General features: G+C 45.6%; 1 protein-coding gene across 1 annotated transcript in view; it reads right to left on the bottom strand.

The window, feature by feature from the left end:
- The window catches only part of CLIP2 (CAP-GLY domain containing linker protein 2), a gene marked incomplete at its 3' end in the record, with an annotated part of 59,881 nt that extends 46,750 nt beyond the window's left edge, over window positions 1-13,131 (bottom strand). Inside the window, exon 1 of the mRNA XM_009575365.1 lies at window positions 13,020-13,131. Within this exon, the coding sequence (XP_009573660.1) occupies window positions 13,020-13,131 (112 nt within the window). The remainder of the gene's footprint in view (window positions 1-13,019) is intronic.
- Window positions 13,132-14,717: the final 1,586 nt, after the last annotated feature.

A 14,717-nucleotide genomic window follows, 5' to 3' on the forward strand; every position in this document is an offset into this window, starting at 1 on the left:
GAAAGGAGCATTACAAAGCAGCCCGGGGTAACCCACGAGACAGCCCCGAGCGCGAGAACGCCGGCTGGGGGAGATACACTTAGGGGGACGGCTCCTACCCCGCACGGTGAGCTCCCTTCCAGCAGCCCAAGCGATGCACCGCGTAACACAACCTCCCCTGGAATCACCAGTACACACTCACACGCGTCTCCAGCTCTCCGGTTGCATAGCTGTAGTCACACCATATGTTCGGCTTCTTTATAAATTCAGTACAAAGCTAACTTCTTAGAGTCTTTTCAAAGAAGCACGGAAAAGCTTGGGAACGAGCTCAGTCTAAACCCGCCATGTCTGCAAACCCCGGCACATACATACGTGCACAGTTGTCCGTGGTTTCTTAGGCTGTGGGAATTTGTAAGGCACAAGCGTGGTTTCGGGGCTGCTATTACGGAAGTGAAGACAGCTGCTCTCAGTGCGCTGATCCGATGACAAAAAGAAAGAAAAGGAGGCAGACACAGGTCTTTAATGAGACATTTATAAACGATTTCCCAGGCAGAGCACTGGCAGTAGCACAGAGAGAGGAGCAGTCTCAGGACACCTTCTGAACTGGCGAAATTTATCTTGAGTACCAAACATTGTAAAGAGCAGCCAGGCAAAGCATAGTGCTTTCTCTCCACTAGAAAAGCAATCAAGCAGCAGGGTTTTGAAATTTCACAGCCTTTTTAAGTGCAGGATTTTTGCTCAGGCATCACTCCCACATAAAACCCACCCGGATGGACTCAGGTGCCATTCCTAACCAGCTACGGCACTAACTGAAAGAGATGAGCAGCCAAGCAGTACATTGCTCAAGCAGGTGCTCACAGAAAGGCCATTGACTTATTCACTCAGAAATGATGGAATTAGCTCACTACCAATAAAACGTAGAAGACAAGGTACCAAAAAATAGCCTGGCTTGGTCCATCAAGAGAGTAATTATTACTTTATGACCAGACCGGAGCCAGACCAGGGGATCAGCAGGTCCAAGAACAACAGCCCGTACAGGGAACGTCATACAGGAGAAGTTGCTGTGTGTGCATAACTCGGGGTATTTACTCACGGGACATAACCTGAGCAGCCATGCATAAGCAGAGTGGCCGTACCCCTAACAACCCAGGGGAAAGGAAGGTTAAACGACCAGGAGAGAGCCTAGTTCAACTCTGACTTTGGGCATAGTACTTACTCCAGCTATATAACAAGCATTATAACCCTCTCTTACATCCTCACAGCGCTCAGATGATCTGGTTACCCCATTCAAGTCAGATTAACTCTACAGTAGTGCAGCATTTTGCCCGGCGTGACAGCTGATGAGCCATGCCACTCATGCCTGTGCTCCTGTGCACTATCAGATCAGGACCAGCAGCATTTTGGAGGACCGCATGTCCCCAGCTCAAGCTCAAGCATCCTTTCATTCCAGCCAGGGGTGCATTTGCACAGCTGGAAGTTGCAAGCTCAGGCAGCGAGTGCTCTGCTGGTACCTGGGAGGTCTTCCCCATGTGAAGGGCTAGACATGTAGCAATAGACCGCATCGGTAAGATCTTCCCTACTCTTTCTCTCTTGACTGATGACTTCTTATTTCTACCTGCTGACCCTCAGAAACATTCCCTAGATACAAGCACAAGCTTTTCTCTGAGCTTCCGATATTACTTTGCTCTGCTTCCCTCTGGCAGGAGTTGGGCTAATCCTCACAGTGATTGCTCTGTGCAAGAGCTCACAGCCTGCAGCCATGCCAGGAACTTTCTCATGACCTGTCTGCAGCTGGTCTTGAGGGAAAAGTACAAAAATGTAACACCTGACACATAATAACAAGGAAGGATACGTCATTAGCTCCTTATCAGCATGCTGAGAGGCTCGTTTTAAGCATAACCAGCTATCCTGGAAGACAGCAGAGAGTTAAGCCGCTGTTAATTGAACCACTGGGATGGCACCAGCAGAAAGGCAAGCACCATGCTTTCTATCTTGTATGTAGGTTTTTTCCCTTCTCAATAGAAACATGACAGCAATACAATTATACCATTCCTCTGAATCATCCATCTGACTTGCCTGAAAGAGGGACACTTTCGGGGCCACCCGCAGCATCCCCAGGATCCCAGGGGAACTGTAGGAGAGGTAAAGACCAACATCTCTTAATTGCCAAAAAAACTTGCACACAACCCTAGGGCTGCGCTGTGCTGAAACACAGCTTTGATTCATTACTTCATCAGCCATTTATTTTTGCAGCCATACATCCATGCGCAGATCGCGCAGACCATACATCTCCTGCGAAGGTCAGACAATAGACTGATTGTACGCAGATCCACGCTATGCAGAATGCAGAGTTTGTTGGGCTGTTTTTGTTTTGCCTAATCTAATAAAAAAGATATTTGAGGGCAGATTAACACTGAGTCATCTACTTTATTCCAAATATCTGGCTTAAACAGCTAAGTATCCAATTCAAAACGCAATGAGCTGCGCATGAACAGGCACTATTTGCAGAAAATCCAAATCACCTATTTGCAGCAGACATCTGATTTTTTTATTTTTTGAGGAAAAAAAACATGATCATGATCCAGATCTGACCCAAAAAACTCTGAGCTATGATACGAACATACAAACCCAGAGCAGGTATCTCAAACCCAACAGCTATAAGCCTCACTGATCACCAGAAATGATACATTATACCCTTCCAGGGGTGATGGTGGTAAGTTGAGAAGCAGTGGGGATTACAAAAAGAAAAAAAAAAACCAAAAAAATCCATAATGTGAAGTGAGAAATTATGGACAAAGCTGTGGGAGCTGACTGGTTGAGCTGTACAAAATCTCAGTACATGGTCCCACCAGGCACCCTGACTACCCTTGAGCACACAGCATGCTCCCAATCCCAGTGCATCTTACTGGTTAGAAACATTCACAGGTGAACTGACCCTCTCTCTCATGCCGCTTCTTCAGAACTTCATCAGATGATCAGTTTTATGCTTTTATCCTCTGAACACACCTGGCCAGCGCAGCAGTCAGTCAGTGAGGATGAAGTCTCCAAGCCCTTTTTTGGGGTTGGGATTTTTTCAACATCATACCATCCTTATCTGAAATTGTGTGTTCAAGGTCTGCATCAAGCCCTTCTAATTTCTGGCAGGTTTTTTGAGCAAATACCTCCAAATACAATATTCTACAATAAGCAATTCTGTGAAATAAATTATACAGCAATACATAAGGCTCCTGCCATCTTCAGGGATGTGAATTCTCAACAACTATACAGGTTTAAGTGTGAAATAAGCACACCCCAAGTGCAGGACTGAGACTCTTGCCCTATGTCCGCGTACCCTCAGCCAAATTACAAATGCACTAATATTTACAGACGCAGCGCTTTAGTCAATGAAAAGAACCACGGGAAGCGGCATCAGAGAGGGAAACTGCTGCTCCTGGTGCCAGGACCGGGAGGGCAAAATGCCAGAAAAACCTGCTGGCCAGGATAACTGTTCCACTTTCACCTCTGACTCACAGGATGACGTGGGGCAAGACCTAATTCTCTAAGTTGTCTTGTGTGTAAAACACAGATAATGGTGACCTACCCCACAGCCCCAGGATTCACAGGTGGTGGTGAAGCATTTGGAGTGTCTCAAAAGAGAGGTTTCATATGTGCATAGCAGGCTTATAATTACAGAAAGTGAGAATGACTTACAGCTCGCGCTTGGTAGGAATGCATAAAGCAGCTTGGGAATACTCCTGTAGCAGCAGTTAACTCCTGCGTAACGCTGCCCTGCAAATGAGAGCACTGGCAGCACACTAGATCACACAAAGCAATTTCTGAATTCTTGGTGTAGGTTCGGTGTTTAAGAGGTTCTCATGGCAAAGTTCATCACTGCCTTCCTCTGCAATCATGTAAAATCCCCATGCACAAATATTTCCTTTCTCACAAAGAATTCTGTAAACAAGACCATGCAAGTAAAGCACTCTGCTGCATCCTCCAGGCCTCCATGACCCAGACGTAGCACAAGAGGACACACATTTACTGTGCTGGAGAACAGCATTGAAAAACAGTCACATTTTGTAGTAGAGAGACCATCAACTGTGTTCTGAATGGAGCTGCTTAAGACACAGACAGCCCAATTTTGACAGCTCTTACTATTTTATAGTGAGTATTGTGATACATGGGAGTTTTCCTACAGACCTCACTACGGCATAAAAAATAACTGCATAAAAAATAAAGTAAGGGGATATTACTTTCTAGCATCTTTACAAAAAGTAAATAAATATCCTACTGGACTCAAAATAAAAAGAGCAAAATCTCTGTATTCTGAATATTTTAAGGCTTTTGCGGAGACCAATTCACCCATTTAACTGCTTGCAAGGAGGATGCTCACGTGCAGGGTCAGTGTGTGAAGGTTAAATCAGACCAATAGCCAATACTGTGTAGCAACAGTCTGATGCCACTGTAATCCTATGGATTCTCATCCCAAATCCATCTATGCCAAAGGGAATCTTTCCTTTGATTTCAATGAATATTGGCTCAGGCCTCTAATGATTAATCTGCTCTTGCAGGATTAGTTCAAGGCAGAACACGTAGGAGCAGATTCTGCCCTGAAGCTGCACCCTTACTCCAACGGGTGTAACTGCAAGAGTATTGGTGTTACTACAGACTTACACCAGCCCGGCTGAATAGGGTTTGCTTCATTATATTCAAACCACCATAAGCTGAACATCTGTGGGAAGCAGATTTTCTTTCCCTGCTGTTCTGCGAGGAGCTACAGACAGAGAGAGCAGGAGGGCGCCTGACCTCCATATGCCTTCAGTGTGTGCTCGCATCTCATTCTACAATGAGCGCACTGAATATTAAGGATTAACTATATCAAATCCTTGTAAGAGTATCTAATGATTAAGACAATTAAAATCAGACTCTCGGTTGTCTCTAGATGTCACCTGTAAAGCTGATTAAATCAAGATCGATTGAATGCCCTTTTATATTGCTTGGAATGCATCAAACCACTTCTCCTTGGGACAGGAATGCTGCCAAAGGTCCTTTCCCTCTTCAAGAGGGGAACCAGAAGGGGTGGGGGAACCACCAGCTCTAAAAACCCCGTAAAAACCCCAGTACAAAAGATATTTCAGGCTGCAGGATGGCAGACAGAGTGGCTCATGAAAGGGACGTGTGAGCTGAACGCAAGCCCTATGCAAATAGTCAAACGGTTGGTCCGCAACCATGCCAGAAAACATGCGGCTTCTGGGTACGCAGTGGGGATTAGAAGCAAATATGCAGGGTCTCACGAGAGCATCAGTGTCCATGAGCCAGTGGATTTGTACAGAGTGATGTGACCTACACACTCAAGCTCTAACAATCACCCAGCAAAGCTTCTCGGGTGGTTGTTGCAGTTCCTACACCTTGGCCACCACAGTTCCCCTCCCAGCCCCACTTCTCTGAGCTGTACATCAATCCTAAACCAGCAAACCAGCAGCTCTCATTTGCAGTTTTTCCTGTGCAGCCCTTGAAAATACACTCTTGTTTTCTTTCAGATCTCTGATAACTTTTTGAACAGATGACTGCCAGTGTGTATATGCTGTAGCTCTTACTACTAATTGATAGATAATCTGCTGATACTGTAGTAGCCAGAGGCATTTGATCTTAAAACACGCTCGTTGGCACCTCGTCCTCCCAACTCCCCCAGGAACTGGAGATGCTGTGTACACAGACTCGTTATGATAAAGCAAGACCTAATCAAACTTCACAGACACCAATGAGGCATTTCCAGCAACAATCACTACTCTGATTCGAGGAATATCCATTCATGCTTGCAGCACGGATTTAATTGAGGACAGCGCTCAGATGAGAGCTGACAATACCAATCGCTCCATGAGGCCTGAAGCAAAACAGCAAAAACAAGTGTTTGCTAGAAATAATAGCAGCCTCTGGCCCCACGAAGTGGGGTCTTTTCTCTCAATTCGCCAGTGCACAACACCTCAAGTTAATATTAATCAAGAGCCACAAAGCCTTTGACCAGACAAGAATTACCTCCCTATGTCGGTGCCAGTCAATCAGCTGCTACGGACGCTACAACCCCATTTCTTTTGTTTCAGACAAAACAGTAGTTTAGTGTCTTTCATATTTATATGGGAATGAGAATTAATTGACTGATACAAAACCAGACAGCCTCAGCACTCTTTCTTGCAGCTTCATAAAAAGCTGCCAAACCATCAATGATTACCTGAGAATAACCTGCCCAAGCTCTCTCTTATTACTGAGGCATGAATTCCTCATCAAGGACACCTTCCCTCCCTCTGTTTTACTGCAAAATAATCCCAGAGGCAACAGAAATTACTTCTTATTGCTATGCATCCAGCCAATTTACTCCAACAAAATCCTGAGGAACTTGAGGGGCGAACAACTGATTTCTGAGTTAATTTACCAAGATGTTGCCGTTAACCCTTTTGCAGATAAATAAAAAGGAATGAAGATTTCCCACTGAGGAAGGTAAGAGCAAGGCACTAATCCTACAGAGGAGCTAAGGTGGTGAGATTTAGACTCCTCTAGCAGAATTCATGCAGGTATAGCTCATTAATGATGGGGCCTAGATGTATGCAAAGAGACTTATCCATATAGAATTGCTGAGTCTCTGAAACTAGAAGCAGCCCTCAGAAAATAACTGCATTCCTAGAAAACAAAGCAGAAAATACAGTTAACTCCCTCCTCCTTCCCCCCCAGGAAGACTCAAAACCAGATTCAACCCTGATAAAAAGATTATGCCACACAATTTTCAAAGGAAACCTCCTTTAATTGCAAAGAGGGACCTGGGATGTAACCCATGGAGTCCAGTCCATCCAACCCTCTGTCGGCCTTTCCTCCTTATCCTCCGATGCTAGGAGCAATTGATCACGTTCAGGTTGGAGTGACAGCTCTGACCACGCATCCCACCCAACGCAAACTCGGTGACTGCACCCAGCAAACCCGTCCCAGCTGCTGCCTGAACGACGCCAAGCTCATCCCCCCAGCACAGCAGCAACTATCTCCCAGGACACAACCAGCCTCAGCCCATTAGCAACCAGAAACCAAGCACAACTAACTACTCCAATAACTATCACAGCTCAGGCTTATAAAACCCTCATTATAACAGACTTAGTTTAATTACCCTGTGGAGCCAGTCAGCTAGTGCTCTTTAATGGCCCTGTGAGCGATCCAGTCCGCTTCGCTTTTGTTTTTAGTGAACAAAAGCATCATACAGTATTTGTAAAGGTGGACATTATGCCAGCAAATATTAATAGCTGTGTGCATTTATTTTTCATCAAAAATAATGCATGTACACTGACATGAAAATGAGAAGGCATTCCCAGGCTCCTGGCAATGCTGTATAGTATAGCTACCAAAGTATAGTTTTGGCAATAAAACTGGGCACCCGCTGAAAAACAGTTTTGATACTCATAGTCATGCCTAAACGTGACATTCAGCTCACAGATACTTGCACCTGCCCATTCAGAAAGACAGGATCCATCTGTAAAATTCCAGCTCTAGGCTGGATTCAGACTGGATGCATTTAAGTCTCACAGAAAAGGTAACAGGTTTGGGCTTTTTTGCCTCCCAGTGTTGCCCAGCTCCATCTGCAAATACTAGTTTTCCTTTTTTTCTCCCCTTTTTGCCAGAATTCTTTAATTGAAGAAGAGGTTCAAGAACCATAAAAAGCACTGTAAATGAATGCCAGAGCCAGCTGACGGCAAAATGCAGTATGAAAGGCAAGACTTTCTCCTCTAACCAAGTTACTCTAATGCTGCTCTGAGCAGACAAAAACCACTCTGAAATGCGAACGCTTCCCTTCCCAGCGGCTTTCACCTGTTCCACCAGCTGGGAGGGCTGTGTGGACCCATTCATCACAGCTTCCATTCTCTCTCCATCTTGCAACTCCAGGCAAAAGCAGGCTTTTTTCCAGGAGAAGGGTGGGAAAGAAACCAAGACATATGAGCTTTGTAAGTAACAAGAAATCCAAACATTATATTGAGCCCTTTACCAGTGACCCACACCTTTTGCACAGAAACCTCTCTCGCACATGGGGTTGAGAGCAATAACTTTCTCTACTTGAAGCATGGGAAATAAGCCAATGCATTTGTGGGAAATCCTCTCCTGAGACAGCTAGAGATGAGTTTTCAGTCTGGTTTTAAGGAAAATAGTTACCACGAAGCAGCAGAACTTATTTTTTCCGTTGTTGCAGCTTTATGGGAGAGAAGCAAGGGGGATAGTCAGCATGGACACCACTCATCGAGGCTAATGTTTTCCAAGAATCCCTGTCAGGTGCCAGTTCCCCACTGACTTTCAGTGGAAATGACCATTTCAGCTCTCCTTCACAAAGAAAAAAAAAAAAAAGCCCCCACCCACCACAAGCCAATGCACCTAACCCAGAACACCACCACAAAAAGCCCTTAACACCTCATGGGTCTCTGAAAGTGCCAGCTCAGGTAGGAGACACGGTAAGTCTCCACTCCAGGAAAGTTCAAAGAGGACACTCCACGAGCCGGTAAGAAACAGGGGCTCTGAATAGTTTTCAATAAAAATATCTTGGATATACTGAGCCAGCTTGTCACACACACTATGACTACATCATATATGGTCTCTATGGAAACCTAAAGCCATGAATTGTGAAATTTTATATACATGCACACACAGCATCTTACATCTGCATCAATCCCCTGTTCTGTTACATAAGATGCGAGTTGTCAAGAGTACATGGAAATGTTTAACAGGCTACATCTCCACTGCCTGGGAAAGGAAGAGAGATGAGAGATGGATGAGAGACACTTGACTTTCTACAAAAGAATATGAACAGAGTGCTGGGCAAAAAAGAAAGAAGAAATCAAAGCATCTTTGTGTATTCCAGACTAAGAATAAAGGAAAGTACAGCTACTTGCACTTTTGCAGACAAGACTGAACAGTTTATGGGAAGGTAGGAGGAAGAAAGTGTAAAGCTTTCCAAAATTTGCATCTAATGGCTCTCTCACAACTCTCGAGTACAACTGGAGAATTCTTTTGACACCCAATCTGGAAGATACAACCTAGATGTGGGGTCTTTCTGAGCCAGCCCCAGGCTACCAGAGTCAAGAGACAGCTCAGAGCCAACAGACTGTACATTGTTACAGTTTAATTCTGCACTTTATTAGATTTTTTCAACTATAGATCTTTTTCAACTATATTGCAAGCTTTTGAGATTTCTGTCTTTCCCCCAAGGTAGGAAATTCAAAGAGAGCAATGTTGCAGCTCTGTATTTTGTAATCCAAACCACACTGGTTTTCTTCCATCAAGCTGCAGGACTCAGGTGTTTCACCAAATGCGTAAGAAAATGGAGAAGTCCTTTTTGGCGTTTCTGGCAAGAGGGAGGTAAGTGGGGAGGCAACACATGAGCTCAGAAGAATCCACGACTCTCAGTTCCCCCTGGAGTCAAGCAAGCCCTGACAGTCTCCCAGAAGCACTCTCGGTGCTCCGGCACAGTTCACAGAGCTCATGCAGACGTTCAAAGACAGCACAGAGCAGAGCTCATGGTTTCTGCAGGGCTTCTCAAATGCCTCACATACAGCCTCCTTCATGCAACTTTTTAAGACCTGATGTAAAGCTTGGTATCTTTAGAGGATCCTTCCATCCCAGCAGACACCCAGTATATCACATGAGGGCACTTTCCCAGACAGTGACAGAAGAGGGAATAAAAGCAGAAAAAGCCCTTTGCGACATTCGCATTAAACACACAAAACCCCCACTGTTTTCAGCCTCTCCACCTCTGCCATTGTCCCTCTGTACATCAGAAAGGCCCCAACACTGTGACACTGGGGAAAGCACGCAGTGCTGACTGCACACTACCAGATCTAACAGCCCTCACGATACAGTTACCTCCTCCTGAGAAAGCTGGGTTATCAATACTGCCATGAATTAACAGCAGTGATGCACTTAGAGGCCAGAGGTTGAGTGATGCAGGTCAGCAAGACAGAAGAGTGAGAATCGGGCAAAACTCCATCATCCTCCTGTGTCCCAGACCTGATTAATCCCCGGAAAGGTAATGAAATGCAGTCTCCAGGACCACCTACCACCAGATCCTTTGGCTGCAGGTATCCTCAAAGTTTACGTCAGTGCCTGCTGTGGTTAGGATTTTAGCGATGGGGACACTTGGCTCTGAAATAGAAACCACTTTGACAGAAAAAAAGAATATTTTCTCTTGGAGTTTTTCCCTGCCAAAGGCTGAATCTCATGACTGTCTGTGCTGTGGCTGGGTCCCACAGCCAGCTCAGATGCTGCCGCGCTGAGAGAGGGGCACATAGGCAAGTCAACAGGATTTTGGGATGCACACTTCGCTCACCACTTAGGATTATCATTGGCAAGGAGAGGAGCTGGAGGCAGTGAAGGGCTGGCCAGGCGTTTGGAGAGATTTGCAGGAGGAAGAGCAGGTACAGGCCATAGACACAGCAGTAGCTCTTGTGCAGGGGACAGAGCGAGATGATGATGCTAGGGACGACGTCAAAGATGATGCTACAGGTGCTATCGCAGCCATCCATCGAGCACACGCTGGGTAAACAGCCCTGTTGTGCTCTGTTCTCACCTTCCAGGTAGGAACAGCTCAATGCTGTGACTGCTCCGGCAGCTCCGCGACTCCTGCACAGCCCCCTGCACCATCCCGAGAGGCAAAGGAGCAGCAGTGCAGCTCACAGCACAGCGGGTGCACAGTACCAACCCACCATCCCGAGACTTCTCCCCTTCTCCACACACACATTTTTCCAGGAATAAAACTCATTTTAGAACTTCTCAGGCAAAGGTCAAACTCAGTTTGGTGCAGATTCTGCCCGCGCTCGGCCGGCTTTGCTGCACATCTATCACAGTGACAGACGGCTAGAGCTGAACAAGGCACAAAGAAGCCCCAGCAAACAAGCGCTGCATTCAGCTGAAAGGCTGCATCGGACCCCGGTGCTGACTATCCGTGCTGACTAACTCTTCATATTGCAATACATGCGCTGACTGTGTTTGCTGAGACGCCTCTGTGCAAAGCCTCCGAGAGGAAGACAGGCCTAGGATCTTTTCCTTCATTTTGGGTTTGTTTTTTTTTTACGTGATAAAATCAACTGAAAATAACTCCACGCCACACTGCAATTACAAATCCAGCATGAAGCACCTTGAGAGATTCACAACTGATAGCTAAATAGTCACTTTACTGGAGTCCTTCAAGTTCATTTCTCAGTCACAGCTAGGCGCTAGGAGAAACAAGGGGGAAATACAGAAATGGGTCTGGGGGATAACTTCAAAATAAACAGCCAAACCTATAAACCTTATCCTCAGAATTTCCTTTGTCAATTTGTGCTTTCCTTTAGCAAACAGATATAAGGAGGCTTTTATTATCTTTGATTTGGATACTGAATTAAGAAACTACTCTAATATTAAAAACCACCCAAACACAGAAGGGTTCGATCCAAAAGTTTTTCTCTGTATCTAGGACCAAGTCCTCAGCCGAGGAAGAGCAGTGCTGCTCCACTCCCTACAATATTTCAGTATTACACTGAAAGATCTGGAATTCAGCCCATGATCTCATGCAGTGACTGGTCCCTCTAACAAGACCTTGTGCAAAAAAGCAAGTTAAAACTATGGCTTTTACAATACTGTTCAAGGAAAGAATTTACAGGGTGGGAGTGATGACATACACGCTATCAGTAACTGAAAGAAAAAAAAGCTCAGCTGAAGAAATATGTGAGAAAAGCAGAGACCTGACACGTAATAACAGAGCAGAGCCAGGGTCCTTCAGCAGCAAGTGGGGTCTCTGCGTGGAAGTCCTGTGCAGAGGTCATGCCTGAACCACCTTCTTATAGGAGGATGTTCACGGGACAAGGACACGTGCCCCAGGACAATAGAAACTTCACAGAGATGTTTTTTTTTGTTTTGTTTAAATAACTAATGCTTCTGCATTATTCTCACAAAAGACAGCAGTCCGGTGACCCTCATTTTTGCAGAATCATCACAGACTAATTTGTCATAGCATGTTAAAGCAAGTTTTGTCCAATATTATCCCCTATACTAAAAATGTTGTCTGACAGGTACAAGGCTCTTCTGCTTCTGCCAAATGCTACGTATTTTTGGACTGAAACATATAGCAAAGTAACCAGGCATGTGGGCAGTGGCCTAAATTTTTATGGGACAAGAGGTCAACATATGTCAAGAAGCAGCCAGTGACATTCTCAAAAGGGAATTGTAATATACTGAATGTACAAGTGATTGACAGGATATACATAATCCTGATGCTTTTCCCCAGAACCAAGAGGAAAGCCCTTTTTAACCAAGTGAAACGAAAAACATTGCATACAAAACTTGCACCTTGAGTATTTTCTAAAATATATCTAATTAAAAAAACAACCCAGCAGTCAATGACACAAGAAAAATGAGTCCTAAGCAAAACGCATCACAAACTCTTTTGAAGTGTTAATTATACTGCACAATGGCAGTCTGTATAGCTTATGTATACACTGGATATAGATCAACGGATGTGTATGTGTGTCTAGGTAAATTATTCAAATCCCAGTGCTTCAAATGACTCTGTTCAAACAAAGGCACTAATTTGAGGTAATCAGCACAGGACAAATCATCTTAAGTGCCTGGTTCTTTTACTCTTGCATTATCACAGGCCAGAAGCAATGGCTATAGGACAGTGTTTAAGAAAGTCATGGGTGAAGTTCCCATCTGCCTAATTATTACCAGCTCTTCAAATGTTAGTGTCTGTCTGTACAGGTGTGCATATGCAAACAAGCAAGACAGGAGGCAGCACCTCTCTCTGTCAGCCCTGAGCACCAGAGGATCCATCTGTCTCTCCCACTCCACAACCTGCCTGTTCTGTGCATTACTTGGGACAGGGGGGCCATCCCTGTCGGGTTTACTCATCCCGTTACACTTGTTTTGATCCATGCTCACGATCAATCTACATACAGATGGGGAATTTCACGTCCTACTGAACACCGGCACCACTAGACATTTGCCTTTAAGCCAGGTGATCAATCACCAGGGTCAGGTCTGCCCCTGCTGAATCAAGTCCTTACCTTCCTTTGAACCAGTGGTGACGGCAGCTGCAGTGGTCCCTGATGCCCGTCCCACCGGGCTGGAGTGCTTCCCAGCCCTGCCGGGGATTTTAAGTCCACTTGGCTTCAGCATTTTGCTGTCTCCTGTATCTCAGGCTCGTATTGCCAGTGCCTCAAAGAGCTGTCCTGGTATCACCGTTCAGGCTTCTCGATGATGGACCTCTTCTTCCATCATCACAGACCTGGGAGAGAAGAACACAGAGAAATCAGATAGAGAATGGGTGGGAGAGCACCAAACAGGCTCCCAGAAAGCAGTGCCCAGCTCCCTCCTCACATCCCTAGGAGAGTCAGGATCTTTCATGTCTTCTCCTGTAAAACAAGGGTGATAATTTCCTTCATCTCCCATCTTAATGTTACATTCTTTTCCTCAATCTTGGAGTCTCACTTTAACCCTGGAGTCCTGGACCAAAGCTGAAACCTCCTAGAACCACCAAGCAAGAATTTAAATTCAGTTTGGGATTTGAGTGACTGAAATTGTTGACTGGTTTTAAGTTCTAAAGTCTCAGTTCATGCATCAGCCAAGACCCAGTTCTGCTATCAGAGCCTTTACCAAAGGCACTAATGACCCTCAGCACCAGATCTTTGGTGCATGGCCCCCATTTTCACAAGACTTCAGGGCAGCCCCTCCAAATTGACAGGAGAAGGAAGGAAGAGGCCAGTGTCCGAAATGGGGCCTTCAGCGCCTTTCCTTAAGAACAAATCCAAAACCTTGTTACAGGGGCATCTGATCCCACGGATTTGCAGTAAGACTGAAAAAAAAAAAAACAACAACTTTCTGAAACCTAAGCATGACTCTACCAACTACTCATTAGTGAAGTCACATAACCCTTCCCTATGCCATTCCCTTCCCGGTAGGCAAACGAAATAAAACCTCCGAATTCCTTGCAAGGATATTGCATTAACAAGCACACAACTCCTCAAGCAAGAAGTTCATGACAAGAAAAGAAAAATAAAGGAAATGACTAAGTTGCTTAAAAAAATGCAAAAACATTCCTAGTGGATAAAGGAAAACAATCAAAAAATTGAGACTATCAGCCAAAAGGAAGCGAAGGCTGGCTGACTGAGCAGACTGGGATGCGGAGAGAAGAAGGTGGCAGCAGAGTGACCTGGGGACAATGCCGACATAACGGCGAAGGGAACTGCAAGGAGAGCAAACCAAGGACCAGCCAGAAGCCGGGGGACACCCAGACCTGCTTCCTGGGCCAAGGAAGGAGGCAGCCTGCTGCAGGCAGCACTCCGGAGAATGAACGTAGCAAAGATTTACAGATGCTGCGAGGGGGGAATTGCAATAGCGGGGACGGGAAGTGATTAAGGCGTGAGTAAGGATTTCAACGCGGGCTGGGTCAGAGCGAGAGGAGGGCTGGCAGGGCTCCAGGGAAAGCTGCAAGCAGACACAGAGGAGGAAAAACCGCAAGGAGAATTCCCAAACTGCATTGCTGAGGGCTCACAAATATCTGAGACACCAAGAAGTGCTTCAGCAGTAAGAGTCAGTTGTCCCACACCAGCTTAGAGAGACAAAGAAAGGAGGGATCAGCAGAGACAGCTTGGGGAGGGACCCTGAGTGAAAACCCAAGGGATCAAGCCCCGTCTCTTCCTCATGTCCCCCACAAAGGGTGTTCAACACCTGGGGTGGCTTCAGACACCTGCAGACAGCATCAA

Source organism: Fulmarus glacialis, unplaced genomic scaffold (assembly GCF_000690835.1).
Source record: "Fulmarus glacialis isolate BGI_N327 unplaced genomic scaffold, ASM69083v1 scaffold28593, whole genome shotgun sequence".
Taxonomy (NCBI): Eukaryota; Metazoa; Chordata; class Aves; order Procellariiformes; family Procellariidae; genus Fulmarus; species Fulmarus glacialis.